Source organism: Bombyx mandarina, chromosome 09, assembly GCF_030267445.1.
Source record: "Bombyx mandarina strain Sakado chromosome 09, ASM3026744v2".
In the NCBI taxonomy this organism is placed as follows: domain Eukaryota; kingdom Metazoa; phylum Arthropoda; class Insecta; order Lepidoptera; family Bombycidae; genus Bombyx; species Bombyx mandarina.
The window spans coordinates 9,132,629-9,151,751 of record NC_143216.1 but is presented as its reverse complement, the minus strand read 5'-3'; the positions used below and the strand labels follow the sequence as shown (position 1 = coordinate 9,151,751).

The following is a 19,123-nucleotide window of genomic DNA, read 5'->3' as shown; positions in this document are numbered from 1 at the left end:
AGTGTGGCTCTATAAGGTCACGACCGTATAGTCTTCCACGTGGACTCCCGTACACATGGACCGGGGTAACCATTTCAGGTGAGGGCCTGTTTTTGTGGTATCGTCGCCGTTTGCCACTACAAACGGATCACTGGGTTAAGCCACCCAGGTTTGTGGGGTCGTATTTATTTGTAGGGCCTCCAGCGTAGCGCCATCAAGTTATCAAACCGCAGTGGGGCAGGCGATCTTCAGGCTGCGGGGGAGGCCTGTCTTATTTGATGGCTACAACCCGCCGCTCAGTAAGTCAAACTCGTGGGGAAAAGTTCTCGCGGGCATCCGTTTAAAATGCCAAAAATGCAATCAAAAAAAATCCTTCCCTAAGCACATAGTAATGAATATTTGAAGATAGAAGTAGGGTTGACGTCAGAAAGACGACCTAATAGTAAAGCACATGCCAAACCCCTATTCTGGTTTGGTTAGAGAATATGCTGCGCCGAGCCCTAATTATGTGGGAGAAGGGCAAGATGAAGAAGTTTTTTTTGTACGAGACTTATAAATTTTGATAAATAAAATCAATCTAAAATAAATCTTGTTGTATCACTGATTAAAATCAAATTTCCACAACTGAGCGACCACTAGTCATTACTAATTATTGTTCGAAATTCGATAATAGAATTTAATGAAACAATGTTATTGGGATTAAATATTGTATTTACAGCTTAATTTAGTAGTAATACCTTGCTATTCAGTACATTGTACTTACACGGTTAAATAACATTCAGTTAGATTGATGAAAATCTTTATGATTTTTATTTTCAAATTACATTGTTGTTTATGGCCCACCAAAAAAGCATTTACAATTGAAATAGAAGTTACACGAGATTTTAAAAGTTCTGTATTCATTAATTTCCCAAAATATTTATGATTTGCGAAAATCCGAGAGCAATTGATAGATGATGTTTAATTCAGATTTGTCATAGTTGAACTTGAATTCACTTTTACGTCTCGAGATACAATTTAATGAAATCTTTTGGATAATAGATGTGTAAAATGAAACATTGATAGATCAATAGAAGAGTTCAGGATGTTGCTGCACGAGCGGAGCGTCCTTCGGACAGTACCTGATGAACTCAGCGACAGTGCAAGATCGTAAGCAACATTCATTCGCGACCTGTCTACGAACACGCCGCCATTTTCCTTCAACGAGAAGCCGTTGCTTGGTCGTGTATTGTTGTAGATCTTTAAGCGCCATTTTTTCTGTAAAAACAATAACAACATAAAAACAGATTTTTCTTTTAATTTTTACTATTTTTATCAAATCGTAATTCAATTTTGTAAGTTAACCTACTAGATTATCTAAGTTTTATTGATTTATTTGAACATCATTGTTCACATTTAATATACATCTTTATTCGTCAGAATATATTATAATATTAGCCTCATAAATATTTATGGTACGTACTGTTATGCGGGGTTCGGGAGTTCACGTTTTTAAAAAAAACTATTTGAATGTTATGTTGAACACTATATTACACTGATTTGGTATAAGATTTAGTAATTGTTAAAAAAAATAGAATGTGACGAAAGCAACGAGTACGTCAAATGAGGGCTGAGATTGAACTGTCGTTTTATTATTAAAGTTATACGAGCTTCTCGCATGAAATGCTGAGTGCATGACTTAATGTGTCTACAGTTCAATATAGTCATACAAAGGGGAAGATACAACAACCCCCCTTTTAAGAGGAAACTTATCGAAAAATAAGTTTTCAATATGGTTTAACCCATACGCAAACGAGGTTGTTCTATTTCCATTTCTGTTTCAGAATTTTGTTCTTTATCAATAGTTAATTTATTAGTTCTGCATAATCTTTGCAGATACTCATTCTTTTTACAAACATAAAAAATCAAAATACTAAAACATAGAATAAAAGCTAGCACACTTAAAATAGGAAAACTAAAAAGACTATTCCAGTCACCTAGATATCGTACAAGATCTTATTCCTTAATTATTTTATCCGAGGCAATATTTATAGTTTATAGACTATCTAAATTAACATTCTGTATTTTAGACATTGGCAAGATCTATTTTCTAATTTGGCTTAAATTACAGCAACTATCATTAAGAATATTAAAAGTAGATACAATACTAGGCACATCAATCTTAGGTGAGATTTTCCTCATTAGCTTAAAGTTCTCATGATAACCAATACATTTCGTTGGAATACTAAGTACACCTGTACCAGATATAACAATTTCGGTTACATCATTGTTATCGCATTCAATCGAGAGTTTGGAAGATTTAGATTGGACAAATATAAATTTCTCATTATGTAGCTTATGCCATATATCTATGTCATCATGTATTATTTTATATTGACAACTTTCAGGTAAAGTTGTTGCAGATTTTGTAATAATTTCAATTTCACAGGACGGATTTCCGGGTATTGTATAAACATCAGTCGATTCGCACAGGTAAGTTTGAGTAGTTATAACATTTTTACAAGGATTTAAACTTTTCAGATACGTGAAGGAAGATTTATCTTTACTTACAGCTATGTATTCTTCAGAAGGTAAGATCATCACAAACGAATTAGAAGAGTCAGTAACATGTGAGATTGGGAGAGGTATGGTTTTATACAAGTTATATTCTGGAACACTGACTAAAGGTAACTTAATTACGAAAACTAGCTTATCGTCAACATAATAGCAAACTAAATTAGCAACATTTAGTAAAATATGAATATTATTAAGTTCTAGGCTTACTGGAAAATCTCTATACATAGGAACTACCTTAAGATTACGGACAATATCCTTATATAATTGATTAGGAGTCAAGATAGATGGATGTAGTACATTAGATTTCACAAACAAAATGGAATTTAGTATATCTTCCATTTTGAAAGAAAGAGCCAAGAGGTTAGAATGCAAAATATTAAAAACATTATCAATTTTAACCATTTGAGATATATTATAAATTTCATTAGACATTTAGTGCATAGCATCATTTAGTTTAGCCTCATTAATATTTATTTCATGTAAGGATTGATTTATATTTAATATAGCTATTTGAGATACAATTATATTTTTCCTTGTGGAATTAACAATAATTTTTTCATTGTTATACAAATTCTGAATAGCTTTATTATAGTTTTCTGCATCATCTTCATCCATGGTGCCAAATATATGCTTAAAAACAACACCTACACCGGCAAACCATGCTGATCGTTTAGATACGCTATTAGATACTATGTGTGAAATAGAATCGAAATCGCGTGAAATATCTTTGTATAATGAGTTTAGAGGTTCTAGCATGTTTTGACATTTAGAATAATCTATTTCTTTATTTTCACGGCATTGAAATCGAATAGTGTTAAAGAAATCGTTGATGTTCTGAACATAGCTTTTATATGGGGACACATCCATCGGAATAACAATATGAAATTGGTCATTAATCGTCTTTAAGGTGCCAACAGAGTCGAATAGTATACCAGGGCTCTTGGTGATGTACTCCACAAATAGGTTGTCATCAGTTGTTAAAGCGGCGCTACAATGAACGACGATGATTCTGTGAATCATAATTACTAGTCTAATTTGATTTGTATAAAAAGATAGTATATAATATGTTGCATATAGGAATTAGTAAGTTAGTAACTAGAATATGATAAGAACTTAATTATTCATCTATTAACATGTAAATATTTTAATCATTCAGATTTGCAGGTTTAACTTGGTCAAAGTGGTGATTTACATGAGGTCGATTAATAAGGAGAGTCAAGGTGTTATTAGTATTTACTCTTACGATTTTATAGGGACCTTTTCATACAGGAGAGAGAGCTTTTCGAAGCCTTAGATGATATTTCAAATAGACGTAGTCGCCGGCATTATACTGTACAGAGCGGGTATGTTTATCGTAGTAAGTCTTTGATTTTTCTTTGGAACTTTGAATATTTTGCAATGCTTTTTCCCTAGATATTTTAAGTCGATGGTGAAGCTTTTTGATGTATTCAGGATAAGTGATGTCAGGGCGTACTTCAAAGATAGAGTCGGGGATGGAAGATTTATGCCCAAAAACTAGTTCATAGGGTGTAAAACGGGTAGTAGTATGGACTGTGCTGTTATAGGTGAGCATAGCAGTATAGACGAATTTGTGCCAATTAGATTGGTTCTCATTCACGTAGGATTTTAAGTACTCCTTTAGGGTCGAGTGGCTTCTTTCAAGAGCACCTTCAGTTTGGGGGTGGTAAGGTGAGGACCAAATCTGTTTAATTTTTAAGAATTCACAAGAATTTTGTTCAAACGGATTTCTGAAATCAGATATAGCTATTTCATTAATATCTCCTGCAAGTATGATATCGTCTCTGACTGACTTTAGTGTTTTGAAAATATCAAAAGAATATAAAGAAAATATCAAGAATTTGTCAAAAGCAGATAGTAAGTTTTCCCTTTTATAGTGTGTTTTTTGAAAGAATGAAGTTCACGTTCACCATTGTTGATGGAGTCATCTGATGGTGATATGATGTCTTCGATGTAGGGGTTCGATTCATCATAATCAATAGACACGGGAACAAGAATGGTTTTTGCTTTGCTTTTAAGAAGACTTTCGTTATGTTCTTTTATTTGTGTATTATAGGTATCATTTTGATTAGTGAAAGATTTTAGAAAATCCGAGTAATCTTTACTAGAGTAGGAAGGTACCTCATCAATATGTCTCGCTGTTTCGGATGGAGTATTTAATGGCGGAGACGGTTTCAGAGATGGAACAGGATCTAGCGAAGGGAGAGAGTCAAAAGAAGTAGGAGGATTTATTGGAGTTGGAGGATTCGGTGGAGTCGGTGGGTACAGTGGAGTGAAATCTATATTTGGTTCATTGAGAGGAATAATCCCCAAATCGCCCAAGTTAATTAAATCGTCATCTTTGTCCGAATTAAGGATTTCGTCTTGAAGAGGGTTGTCATTAGATAAACCTGATGTAGAAGGTTGAGGATCGTCTTGGATAACTGGATTTACTGGATAACGCGACAAAGTGTCAGCATTACTATTTATTTTGCCCTTTTTATATACGACTTCGTAATGGTTTTAATTGATTTTGCTTTTATAAGACTAACACAGGAGACCCCACCGAACGTAGTTCCGCCTTGTCGTAGCGGTGGGGCTTAAGCGTGCGTCCCTAAAATCGCGTGCAGAGGAATCTGTGTGGGACGCCGCGACCAAGAGAACTGCGCCCAGCTCTCCTTGGCTGCTTCCGTATTCACGGGTGCTCCTTGAGAGAGAGCGAGGGACTCTCTCCCCACGCCCTTTGCACTGGCAAAGGGAGGCATTCAGGGGATGAGGGGTTGGCTCTCGGGAGCCTGATGAGCCGGCGGCACTTTTGTGTCTTCCGGCTGCGGGTTGCCATGTCCCCGGCTTCGGTTACAGGGGAAAGCCTTCCAGATATGGGAGGTACCGGCTCGCCGGCGTGGTTCCACACCGCGTTGTGGGCGACGGACAGGCCTCGGCCACCGTCGGCCAAACCGTAAACCCCAGTCATGGGGAACGGGGGCTCCTGCCTTTATTGGTCGGAGCTGCGAGGACGCAAACTTCTTCAAAAATGCCCCAATCTCAAGCTCGACACCCGGCGATGGGATGTATGGCTGGAGGGTTTCCAGTCCCGAGGGTGTCGTAGATCCCAGGGGACCAAACCCCTGGTTAATAAAAAAGGATCAAATGATGATGGCTAATTGTGAAAAGTTAGTACCCCAGGAGGGTACCGCCTGCGAGTCGGGCGGAGAATCCCTCTGTGCTTCCACCTCGGTGGAAGCACGCTGCCCCACGTATTCTGGGGGGGGCAACAATTGCCAAGATGAAGGAGGCTGTGCGACGGGCAGCGGAATTCCCGTCGAACCGATGCGCTCCCTGATCGCCGGCTCGATGCGCTCTGCGCTCGCCAGCGAATCGGTTGCGATGAACCCCACCAAACCATCGGCGGGGAAAAAGAGGGGCCGAAGGAAGACCCCCGTAGCAACTTCCGACGACGGCGGTGCGTCATCCTCCAGCACCGAGGTGCCGGAAAAGACCATGCCCGTCGAGGAGGTGGCTCCGGTGATTTCGGGGCCTGCCGCGTCGAAAGACACGATGCCCGCACCCCAGTGGGCACCAGTGAGGAGGAGGGGCGCAGTGTCACCGGCGACGTCGGTGGAGTCGATGTCAACGTCGGCCGCGTCCCTGGCTAGCGGGGACGAGGCATTCCGCGACCTCGACCACGCCCTGGTCAATCTGGCTAAGTTGCTGTCGACCGTGGCTGCCAAGGGCACTGAGCCAGGTAGCAGCTACCGGAAGAGGCTCCGGGAGGGAGCCGCTATGGTTAGGACGAAGCTGATCCCTACCATGTCCAAACTCGTAGCGCAGCTTGACTCCAGGGAGAGTCGCATTCTGGGGGACTCCCCAGCCTTGCGAGAGGGGACTCCCTTGTCGCCGATACCCGCGCTGGCACGCTCTGAGCCACCCGTGAGGAAGATGGACACCAGGACGCCTTCGCGGGCTGGGATGAGTGTGGCGGCGCTCATGCCAGCGCCCACTTCTGTGGCCCCTGTTCCGTGCGTGCCTACTCCCGCGCTCCCTCGCCCCCCTCGGAGGGTTGAGTTAAGGCCTGCGCCGCCTTCCCGGATATCGGCCGCCCCTGCATCCATACAGACAGGAAGGTTAAGGACTGAGGACATCCGTTCGCCACTGGCGAGGATGGTAGACGAGTGGCCGGCGCTGCCACAGCCCAGGTCTTCGGAGCCGCCTCTTTCGCCCCCACGTGCTGCAGGGTCGCAGAGGCCTTATAACATGGCTGCTGAAATGGGGGGAGTGGATCACTCCCTCCCAAGCAGACAGGAAATGATGGCCTGCATCTCGCGGGCGGTGGCGGTTGAGGTCGGCAAACACTTGGCTGGCCTTGAGGAGATGCTCCGTTCCTCGATTGGTTCCAGAGCTGGCGTCCCTGTACCAACAGCCGCGACCGCCCCGCGGGACCAGGCCACCCAGCCGACCTCCACTTCTACCCCATCCGCGAGGGTGGCACGACGTGGAAGCCGGAATCAGCATAACAGAGGTGCGGGCGCCCAGAATCCCGCCCCGCGATTCCAACCTCAGCCCCGTGTCCTTCCTCCCCCCCCGTCAAGCATGGACGAGGGCTGGACGGAAGTGGTGAAGCGGGGCACCAAAAGATTGCGACAGACAGCAGCTCTGGCAGCTCCCCAAGGGGGTCGAGCGCCGACTGCTGTTACCCGAAACACAGCGCTGGCGGCCGTGGCTGCTCCCCGCGAGGGTCGAGCACCGGCGGCTAGCAAGACCAAAAACAAGAAGAAGAAGCCGCGCGCAGCGGGGTCGGCTGCCGTTGTAGTGACGTTGCTGCCGGCCGCCATCGAAAGGGGCCTCACGTATAATGAGGTTATGGCTCGGGCGCGCGCGGCCGTAAGCTTGGAAGAAATCGGAGCAGAGGAGGGCCTCCGCTTCCGGCACACAGCCAATGGGGCGAAGCTATTGGAGTGTCCCGGTGCCGATAGTTCTGGCATCGCGGACAAACTAGTGGCGACGCTCCGCGTGGCGTTGCCGGAGGAAGAGGTGCGCGTGCACAGGCCGGTGAGGATGGCCGAGATTAGGATCACCGGCCTGGACGACTGCGCCACCAAGGAGGAGGTGGCAGCTGCGATAGCGGCCCAGGGGAGATGTGCCCCAGAGAGCGTGACCGTGGGCGAACTTCGCTCAGGGTACTCCGGGGCCAGGTCAGCGTGGGCGCGCTGCCCTGTGGAGGCGGCCACTTCCTTGGACACTCCTCCACCGGGAAGATCGACGGGGGATCCGGGGAGACTGCGCGTGGGCTGGATAGCGGCCCACGTGCGTCTCCAAGAACCACGTGCCTGGCGATGCCTCCGGTGCTTCAGCACGGGGCACGGACTCGCTAGGTGCACCAGCTCGGTTGACCGCAGCGGTTTGTGTTTCCGCTGCGGCCAGACGGGCCATAAAGCTGCGTCCTGCACGGCCACACCGCATTGCGCTCTGTGCGCTGCAGCCGGACGCAGGGCAAACCACCGGACGGGAGGCAAGGCGTGCTTCCCGTCCGGTAATAATACCGAACGCAACCGGCGCCGAAAATCGAAGCGCCGGCAAAAGAGAAGGTTGGCCAGAGGAGCACTGACCAACGCTTTAATCCCCGCTGCGGCGCTGGTGCCGGAGGGCGGGGGCAGCGGTGAAGGGGAGGGGGCGATGGATGTGGTCCAACAGTAATGGATCGCACCTATCGCTTCCTCCAAGGAAACCTGAACCACTCCGCCAGAGCTCAGGACATGCTGTCTCAGAGCATGGCGGAGTGGTCCATAGATGTGGCTGTGGTCGCCGAGCCGTACTTCGTTCCCCCAGCAAATGATTGCTGGTTTGGGGACGACGGCGGCCTGGCGGCCATAGTCATAAGAAGAGACGCGGCGATCCCCCCCCTGGCGATGGTGACCAGGGGCCAAGGGTTCGTCGCGGTGCAGCTGGAAGGGACCGTCGTGATCGGGGCGTACTTCTCTCCGAACAGGCCTACCGTCGAGTTCGGGCATTTCCTGGGTGGGATCGGGGCGATTGCTCGCCGCCTCGCTCCTCGTCCAGTGATTCTCGCGGGGGACCTCAATGCGAAGTCTATCGCATGGGGCTCCCCCCGCTCGGACGCTCGTGGTAGGCTACTGGAGAGGTGGGCGAACGCGGCCGGCCTCTGTTTGTTGAATAGAGGGTCGGTTGCGACGTGCGTGCGGTGGCAGGGCGAGTCTATTGTGGACGTTACGTTCGCGAGCCCGGCCATCGCGCGCCGTATCCGCGACTGGAGGGTTTTGGAGGGGGCGGAGACGTTGTCAGATCACCGATATATTCGGTTTGATCTCTCCGCCCGCTCCGCAGTCGCGGACGCCCTCGGGGACCACCCCCGTGGTGCGTCCCGGTCATTCCCCAAGTGGGCACTGAAGCGCCTGAATAAGGAGCTCCTGATGGAAGCCTCTACAGTGGCGGCGTGGGCGCCCATGCGTCCACACCCAGTCGAGGTCGAGGGCGAGGCAGGGTGGTTTCGGGACACGATTCGTCGCATCTGTGATGTGTCGATGCCCCGGATCGGCCCTCGACTTCCTAATCGCCAGGCGTACTGGTGGTCGCCCGAAATTGCGCAACTCCGCGTGGAGTGCGTTCGGGCGAGGCGCGAGTGCACCAGGCATCGCCGCCGCCGCCTGCCGCGGCGCAACGATCCAGTTGCATTCGCGGCGGCAGAGGCCCGGCTGCACGCCGCATTTCGCGTCGCGCAGAGGGCACTGCAGTTGGCCATCAGAAGAGCCAAGGATCAACACATGGAGGGTCTCCTGGAGACGCTGGATGAGGATCCGTGGGGGCGGCCCTATCATATGGTGCGCAATAAAATGCGCCCATGGGCCCCCCCGATCACGGAGCGTCTCCAGCCTCAGCAGCTGCGGGACATCGTCTCGGCGCTGTTCCCGCAGGAGCGGGAGGGATTTGTCGCTCCCACTATGGATTCGCCGCCGGAATACGACGGCGAAGTCCCTGCCGAGGTGCCCCATATAACGGGGGCGGAGCTCCGTGTGGCCGTGCGCAAAATGTGCGCGAAGGACACTGCACCCGGCCCGGACGGCGTCCATGGCCGGGTTTGGGCCTTGGCTCTTGGTGCCCTGGGGGACCGACTCTTGAGGCTTTACAACTCCTACCTCGAGTCGGGACGGTTTCCTTCATCGTGGAGGACGGGCAGACTCGTGCTGTTGAGAAAGGAGGGGCGCCCGGCGGATACTGCCGCCGGGTACCGTCCCATCGTGTTGCTGGATGAGGTGGGCAAGCTGCTGGAACGCATTCTGGCAGCCCGCATCATCCAGCATCTGGTCAGGGTGGGACCCGATCTGTCGGCGGAGCAGTATGGCTTCCGAGAGGGCCGCTCAACGGTAGACGCGATCCTTCGCGTGCGGGCCCTCTCGGATGAGGCCGTTTCCGGGGGTGGGGTGGCTTTGGCGGTGTCACTCGATATCGCCAATGCGTTCAACACCCTGCCCTGGTCCGTGATAGGAGGGGCGCTGGAACGACACGGAGTGCCCCCCTACCTTCGCCGGCTGGTGGGTTCCTACTTGGAGGACAGATCGGTCACGTGTACCGGACACGGTGGGATCGTGCACCGGTTCCCGATCGTGCGCGGTGTTCCACAGGGGTCGGTGCTCGGCCCTCTTTTGTGGAATATCGGGTATGACTGGGTGCTGAGGGGTGCCCTCCTCCCGGGCCTGAGCGTAATCTGTTACGCAGACGACACGTTGGTCGTGGCCCGGGGGGGGGAGTTTTGCTGAGTCTGCCCGTCTTGCTACGGCTGGGGTGGCGCATGTCGTCGGCAAAATCAGGAGATTGGGCCTCGACGTGGCGCTCAGTAAATCCGAGGCCATGTGGTTCCACAGGCCCCGGAGAGTGCCACCTGTCGATGCCCATATCGTGGTTGGAGGCGTCCGTATCGGGGTCGGGGTGCAGTTGAAGTACCTCGGCCTCATTCTGGACAGTCGTTGGACCTTCCGTGCTCACTTTCAGAATCTGGTCCCTCGTTTGTTGGGGGTGGCCGGCGCGTTAAGCCGGCTCCTTCCCAATGTCGGGGGGCCTGACCAGGTGACGCGCCGTCTCTATACAGGGGTGGTGCGATCAATGGCCCTATACGGGGCGCCCGTGTGGGGCCAGTCCCTGGCCGTGGGGGTAGCGAAGCTGCTGCAACGGCCGCAACGCACCATCGCGGTCAGGGTCATCCGTAGTTATCGCACCATCTCTTTCGAGGCGGCGTGTGTACTGGCTGGGACGCCGCCTTGGGTCCTGGAGGCGGAGGCGCTCGCTGCTGACTATCAGTGGCGGGCTGACCTTCGTGTCCGGGGCGTGGCGCGTCCCAGCCCCAGTGTGGTCAGAGCGCGGAAGGCCCAATCTCGGCAGTCCTGGCCGATCCTTCGGCTGGTCGTAGGACCGTCGAGGCGATTCGCCCGGTTCTTGTGAACTGGGTGAATCGTGACAGAGGACGCCTCACTTTCCGGCTCACGCAGCTGCTCACTGGGCATGGTTGCTTCGGTGAGTTCCTGCACCGGATCGGAGCCGAGCCGACGGCAGAGTGCCACCATTGTGGTTGCGACTTGGACACGGCGGAGCACACGCTCGTCGCCTGCCCCGCATGGGAGGGGTGGCGCCGTGTCCTCGTCGCAAAAATAGGAAACGACTTGTCGTTGCCGAGTGTTGTGGCATCGATGCTCGGTGACGACGAGTCGTGGAAGGCGATACTCGACTTCTGCGAGTGCACCATCTCGCAGAAGGAGGCGGCGGGGCGCGTGAGAGACGCACAGGCCCGCCGCCGTCGAGCGGGGGCCAGGGAGGCGGATATCGCCCAAGCCCTGGCCCTCTAAGTGTTTCGGGTCCCCTCACATGTCGGCCTGGGGACCGGCGAAGGGGGCCTAAGAAGACGACGTGCAAGGTGCTCTGCACGCGTTTTATGCATGAGCATCCGGGTGATGGAAGGCCGGCTATCCTCAACCCACGCTGGTTCTGACCCAGCGGGGTATTCCGTAGGATAGACCATTCTAACCGGCGCCATCTAGGCGGGCTTCGGATAGCCTGCCGACCGAGAGGGCTGGTGGTCGTGGCGCCGACGACCGCCATTCCGGCGTCCCGAGGGGGAGGGTGATGGGAGAGATGTGCTCCGCACTAAACGCTTCACTTTCCCCCCTTTGCCTTTTCATGAGTTTTGTCTCATGCGAGGTTTGGACGTTGGTTGTTGAGAGACAGGAGGTTTTAGTCGGTTCGACTCCGACATGCCCCGCCCTCCATCCCCAGTGAAGGGCGGAAGTCCGGCGATTTCCACCTGACAAAAAAAAAAAAAAAAAAACACAGGAGCCAGTATCGATTAAGAAGGCAAGGTCATGATTATTAAGTTAAGTTAAATTTTTATGTGTGGTAAATAACGTTTTGATTGATTGAATTTTATTTCGTAAATTTTTGACTCTGAGCAACTAGGATGTATAGGAGAGATATGGTAGGAACAACGGGAATAGTAGTCGTGACTTGAGTTGATGAAGCAGCAGGTGTAATGGAAACATTTGATTCAGTGGATTTGATAGGTTTAGAAGATTTAGTAAATTTAGTTGATTTAGTAGGTTTAGCATATTTAGTAGATTTAGTGGATTCGGTGGATTCAGTGGATTCAGTGGATTTAGTAGATTCAGTGGATTTAGTAGAATTAGTAGATTCGGTGGATTTAGTAGAAACAGCGGAAACAGTGAATGTGTTGGTGTCCTTTGTATAAGGGTGGATCGGGTTTAGGCCTTTGGGGCTCACGAGACACCGCCGTGGGCCCGTTACTCGTTTAAATGTTCGTTTGTGGGTGTTGTTTGATTGGGGTTGCTATAACCGGCATTGTTGTCGTTTACAAAATGAACGCGATTCGGATATCGAGGAGTTAGTTCCCTGTGAATAATTAGGATTCGGAGTATATTGCATTCGTCTATCGTTGTTGAATTGTCGCTTGCGGCAGTTTTCTATGGTATGGCCTACATTTTTGCAGTATCTACAGACAGCGGTGTTTGTTCTGAAATTGGACTGAGGTTGAAACTGAGGCCTCGGAGTAGGGTGATTATTGGTTGGTGTACGCTCAGCATGCGTGCTAGTAGACGGGCCAAACTGTCTTTTAACTGTCATCCCTATAAATTTTTCTTCCGCCGTCGCAAAATTAATCGCTTCATTTAGAGTGCTAGGGTCCCTACATCTGACTACTGTAGCTAATGGGGGTTGTAATCGTATTATGAAAACGTTCAGAGCGAGGTCTTGCATAGCAGCCAGCCGTCCGGCTAACTCGTCCTTTTTCTTGGTCGGTATTGAAATATTTATCTCCGTTAATAATTTAGCGAGACAAGATTCAACCCTTAATTAATATTGGCTTACGGATTCGTTTCGGCCTTGTTTGCATTCTTGAAGGTCTGATAATAAGTATGCATAATGTTTAACGTCTCCAAATTGAGTTTTTAAGAATTCTTCTAACTGTGACCATTTAGTAAATTCTTTGACGGCACATGCCGTTTCCGCTTTGCCCTCTAGGCGGCTGAGTATATATTTTAAGAGAACCTCTGCTTGAGAAGCGGATGCTAAATTTATGGCGTTGCGACAATTATTTAAGAACGATGTTAGTTTATCTCGTAAACCATCGAAAGTACCGATGAATTTGATAAGGACGTTTAGAGCAATTTCCGACATTGTAACAGGTTCTTCTTCTTTAACCTCTCTCTGTTTCGTCATTCAATATATGATTTATGTATATGTTATTCAAATATTTATTTATATTTATGTGACTTAAAATGATTAAAACAAACAAACAGGAAGAAAAAAAAAAGAAAAAAAAATTATAATAATATTTTACATAAAATTTGAAATTGAAAAAGCACGATGTATAACTTATAGTGGTGAGATTATTACAAGGTTAAAACTTACGGCTATTTAAATTATCTAAAAGTTGCACGCGTGCGGGCGGTCCTTATCGCTTCTAAGAAATTTCAGATTGCATTGAATGTTAGACGCGTGGTTTGAATATTTTTAATATGATATTTTATTTTAAATCGCAGGGTAATTAATCTATACTAATATTATAAAGAGGAAAGATTTGTTTGTTTGTTTGTTTCGAATAGGCTCCGAAACTACTGGACCGATTTGAAAAATTCTTTTTCCATTAGATGCCGACATTGTCCCTGATGAACATAGGCTATTTTTTTTTTTTGGTTTTTTTTTTTTTTGGTTTCATGTGTGTTTTAATGTTTCCGAAGCGAAGCGAGGGCGGGTCGCTAGTTATTAATAAATTTATAAAACGAATTAGTGATTATACAATTAAGTCGGTGAATTATCAAGTTCCTTATCTTAGAACTTACAGTACGAGGAGCATCTCGAAGTTGGAGCACGAAGAACCGGGAGACGGGATGATGATGATTTGATTCTTGAGTAGGACTTCCTTCACGCGATGAGTTTGAATATATGATAAAATTTGCGCCTTACTTTTCTTCTCACAGGAAGCAGTGGAATTTGATGTGTAGTTTTCTCATAGAAAACAGTGGAATTTGAAGAGTCGTTTTTCACAGGAGACGGTGGAATTTGAAGAGTCGTTTTTCACAGGAGACAGTGGAATTTGATAAGTTGTTTTTCAAAGGAGACGGTGGAATCTGATGTCTTGTTTTTTACAGGAGACAGTGGAATTTGAATAGTGTTTTTTTTTCACAGGAGACGGTGGAATTCGCAGTGTCTTGACAATTTTCTCCTCTATTCTTTCCAGGATACAGTGGTTATTTTCTTCTTTTTCTTCTTTCAAAGCTCACATTATTATTATTTTCTTTTTTTTTTATTGCTTAGATGGATGGACGAGCTCACAGCCCACCTGGTGTTAAGTGGTTACTGAAGCCCATAGACATCTACAACGTAGATGCGCCACCCACCTCGAGATATAAGTTCTAAGATCTCAGTATAGTTACAACGGCTACCCCACCCTTCGAACCGAAACGCATTACTGCTTCACGGCGGAAATAGGCGGGGTGGTGGTACCTACCCGTGCGGACTCCCAAGAGGTCCTACCACCAGTGAAAAACAGCCATACCTGGAAGGTATGGCTGTTCTCCAGAATCACGGTGATGACTTTAGGTACGGAGACGAACCGAGGACCGGGTTTTTTGATCCCTTTCACGCTGCCACCAATGTTATGCGAGGTTCGGGAGTTCACGTTTTAAAAAAAACTACTGATTTAGTATAAGATTTAGTAATTGTTAAAAAAAATAGAATGTGACGAAAGCAACGAGTACGTCAAATGAGGGCTGAGATTGAACTGTTGTTTTATTATTAAAGTTATATGAGCTTCTCGCATGAAATGCTGAGTTCATGACTTAATGTGTCTACAGTTCAATATAGTCATACAAAGGGAAGATATAACAGTACGCTAAAATCTCGATCGACTTTTTAAGGCCCAAAACTAAACAAATAAAAATGTTAACGCATAATATTTTGGTAGTGAATGAAATATTTGAAAATTTGCAGCTAAGCGAATTTCAGGATTAAAATAGGAGACGTGACTCGGGAATTTATTAAAATAGTTGATGTACTCATAGTCTCAACTGAACGTACACAAAATGTTTTATTATATCTTTAATACATAATCATCAGTCTTTACAATAAGTAAAATTACTTATGAATCTATCCTAACTTGATAATACACCATATCATTATTTAAATTTTAAAATATACTATAAAAAAATATTTTAATTGAGTGAACTTAATAAAATAATAAAAATAAAAAGTATAGAAAAACCGTGATTAGAAAGGAAATCACATTAAATTGGCCCGGATTAATAGACGTGTCTAATTTGGTCAACAACACAACTTTTTATAAATAACTAAATATTATAGTTTTCTAAAAAAGAAAAACGATTCCGTGCAGTATCCAGTGGTGGCAGACGAGAATAAAAGAACGTGGCTTAAAACTTAACATGAATGAGAACGGTGTAGCTCTCGTAAAAAGTAAGTAAGTAAGTACTTGTTAAGTTTACTTCTAGTGTATTTTTATTTCAGAATACCGCTCTGTCATCAATATACTCCCACTCTTCACGGCATTGGTGAAAGTTAAACTTAAGCCGAGACCCAATTGAATATGTATATATCTATTATACACGAATAGAAAATTACCACAACTGCAAAACACTAAATACAAAACCACAATGGCCTTATCGCTAAGAGCGATATCTTCTGGAAACAATCCGGCGGATAAGAGTTTCTAAGTAAAAAAATTTATCGCGGCGTACATAACGTGATAAACAAAAACTAAAAGTAAACAATTTATGCATAAATGTCACGTTTACATAAATGCAATACCCATGATAAATACAATAAACATATTAAATATATTAATCAGAAATTTTACCCTTACACAAAGTTAGTTAATTAGTTTATACAGTAGATAAATGTACTTTACAATAATTACTTTACTTATGATTTAGCACAAATTCAACGCCGGCAACCGTAGTGACAATACTGACTGATCTATTGAATTGAGACCAAAATCGGTTTTCATTCAAGCTTTTGAACTATGAAGGTTGTATTGGACAAAGACGATGTACGCGAAATAATTTTATTCGCGCTCATGTGCACGTGTTGACTGACAGACGGCATCGGAGTCCACAGTTCAAAGTCTCAAATGCACCCTCATATCGACCAAAACAGAACAAAAATGACAACAATCAACACGTGCAATCAAACCACACAATTAATAAAGTAAATGAATTGATAACCTATCATTAGCGATGTACCTCTTTTGACAATCTTGTAATCGTTATTACAGAAGTTGAAGATGATCGTGGAGAGCCATCTGCTGCAGCATTTCACTTTGTCGTCGAGGCTGTACACCCTTTCCGCATTGTCGCCGAACACAATGGTGCTACTCCTCATGAGTATCAACATTATGTATATCTGAAAGAAAGAAAAAAAAACTAATGTTTATTTCCTTTAAATATCGAAACAAATTAACAGATTACGAATTAACAGTTTAAATAATTTTTTTTAATGTATCTTAGAGCTTAATTTAATTTTTTAAGAAAACATTTTGAATAAGATATTATGATTGTTATTTTTGAAACCGCCAAACCCTTTATAATGGTAGGCAGCGATTTGGCTGTGCCCCTGGCATTGCTAACGTCCATGAATGACAGTAACCATCAGGTGAGGCGTATGCTCATCTGTCAACAAAGTCATTAAAAAAAGCAATTGTGGTTGGTTTTTTTTTATTGCTTAGATGGGTGGACGAGCTCACAGCCCACCTGGTGTAAAGTGGTTACTGGAGCCCATAAACATCTACAACGTAAATGCGCCACCCACCTTAAGATATAACTTCTAAGGTCTCAGTATAGTTACAACGTCTGCCCTATGCTTCAAACCGAAACGCATTACCGCTTCACGGCAGAAATAGGCAGGGTTGGTTGCCGAGTGATTGGTTTATAAAGATCAATACCAGTCTTGATAACAAACAAGAACTTATAGTTAACTGAAATCTGAAACTGACCGGTGCAAGCTTCGATCATCAATTGTTGATCGAAGGGTGCAAGGAAATCTTAGTTATAGAGGACCCAGTCTGCGATAACTTACTCCGTACTTGCTTTGATATCTATTACTGCCTATTATCTATTACTGACATCAGAATCACCCGTCTTGAGAGATGAGGTCGATGTTCATATAATATTGTATCACAGTTTCACCCACCCAATAGAAATGAGTAGGATGCATTTAAAATACGCCCCACTACGAACAATATGCACCACAATATTTTATAATAAATATTGTGGTAATAGTTTAAATTCTATTTTAAATATGTTACGTTTTGTATTGTTTTTCTAAATGAAAAATACAAATTATAAATGCTTGGTTAAAAAGGCTTCACTTTACCGTAATTATGTAATTGATTTACATTTAAATGTACATGTTTAATTTACTGAATACATTAAGGTAATTGTTGAATGCGCTGATTATACATATCGGCTAATAGTTCTTCGTGTCTAGTGGTATTTTCCAGAGAATTGAACACTCATCTCGATAGAAGCATTCGTCACGTGCGGACGTGCTCATCGACCACTCGATCGCCCGGCCCTTGTTCGCCCGGCTTTTGTTAGCCCGGCCATTGTTCGCGCGGCCTGTGTTCGTAGTACATCTGCCGACAAAGTGTTGTCCTGGAAGTGTTTATTTGTTTTGTTTCTTTTTGTTATTTCTGTTTTGTTGTGTTCTTCTTTGTCCTGTAGTAATAGCGCCGCATCGCCACCTGCGTTCAATAGAACCGCTCAGGTCCGAGAAGTTGGGGCCTCGCCGCAAGGCGAGTGTTTTTAAGACCCGGGGCCGCCCCACCTGGGCACTCAGCGATCATGGACGCTGTATTTGCGGAGTTCCTCCGACTTCGCTACCCACAGTTCGCCTCAGAGTTTCTGACCTTCAAGGCTAATCACACTGCGAGCCCTCTCGAGGACTCCGCCGTGCTCTCTGCTCCTGCGTCGCCTGTACCTGCGTGCAAAGCTTCTGCATCGAGCACCGCAGCTTCCGTCGTGCCTGCCGCTCCCGTGTCGCCTATACTGGCGAGTAAAGCTGCTGCGTCGTCCACCATGGCCACCGTTTCAGCTGAGCGATCATCCGCGGCCTCCGTCGCGCCCTCTAAAACACCTACACTTGCTCGTAGATCACCTGCGTCCGCCTCCTCGTGCTCCGACTCTGACTAGGACATGGAGGTCGACCTCGCCCCCGCCTTATCGACGAATGGATTCACCCTGGTACAAAAGGGTAAGAAGCGTGCCGCGGAGTCTCGAGCTCCCGCGGCCGCTAAAATTGGCAAAGCCGCGAACGCGTCTCGCCCCCGCCCTCAGACTCCCGTTGCGCCCCGAGCCCGTGCCACTCCGACGCCGCGTCCGGTGGCACGAAATAAAACCCAGACCCCTCCTCCGGTTATGCTTCAAGAGAAGGCAACTTGGGATCGAGTTTGCCTGGCCCTTAAGGCCAAAAATATCAATTTCACGAATGCCCGTAATCTCGCGAACGGCATTCAAATTAAGGTTCAAACACCCGACGACCATAGGGCTCTCTCTTCTTACCTCCGTAAGGAGCGTATAAGTTTCCATACGTATACGCTCCAGGAGGAGCGCGAACTCCGTGCCGTCATACGTGGCATCCCTAAAGATTTGGATGCGGAGCTCGTCAAGGCCGACCTTCTCGAACAAGGCCTACCAGTTAACTACCAGTAACCGCATGCACAGAGGCCGCGGAAGGGAGCCATACAACATGGTTCTCGTCGCCCTCCAGCCTACCCCTGAGGGTAAGCAAATATTCAGCATACGAACGGTCTGTAGGCTTTCCGGAATTGCCGTCGAAGCCCCACACAAGAAAGGCACACCTAGTCAGTGCCATAACTGTCAATTATACGGACGTTCTTCCCGTAACTGTCACGCGCGCAGTGTTAGCAACACTCCGGTTTGAGCCCCGTGAACTCACCTACACGTTAGGGCGAAGCATTGTTAGTTAGCCTTGAGAGGCTATTTCAGCGAAATGTGAAATGTGTCGAAGAGAGCCAATTATGCGTCCTCACGGCTACAAGACT

General features: G+C 46.7%; 1 protein-coding gene and 2 pseudogenes across 1 annotated transcript; all 3 read right to left on the bottom strand.

Moving 5' to 3' along the window:
* Window positions 1-669: 669 nt before the first annotated feature.
* On the bottom strand, window positions 670-16,464 carry LOC114239832 (uncharacterized). The gene is made up of 3 exons (XM_089729764.1): window positions 16,305-16,464; window positions 1,052-1,236; window positions 670-993 (listed from the first exon to the last, which is right to left on the bottom strand). The coding sequence occupies exons 1-3, from the start codon at window positions 16,453-16,455 to the stop codon at window positions 940-942; spliced, it is 390 nt and encodes a 129-aa protein (XP_089585890.1). The 5' UTR covers window positions 16,456-16,464; the 3' UTR covers window positions 670-939.
* Window positions 1,485-4,333, bottom strand: LOC149502337 (uncharacterized; annotated as a pseudogene).
* Window positions 11,868-13,876, bottom strand: LOC149502336 (uncharacterized; annotated as a pseudogene).
* Window positions 16,465-19,123: the final 2,659 nt, after the last annotated feature.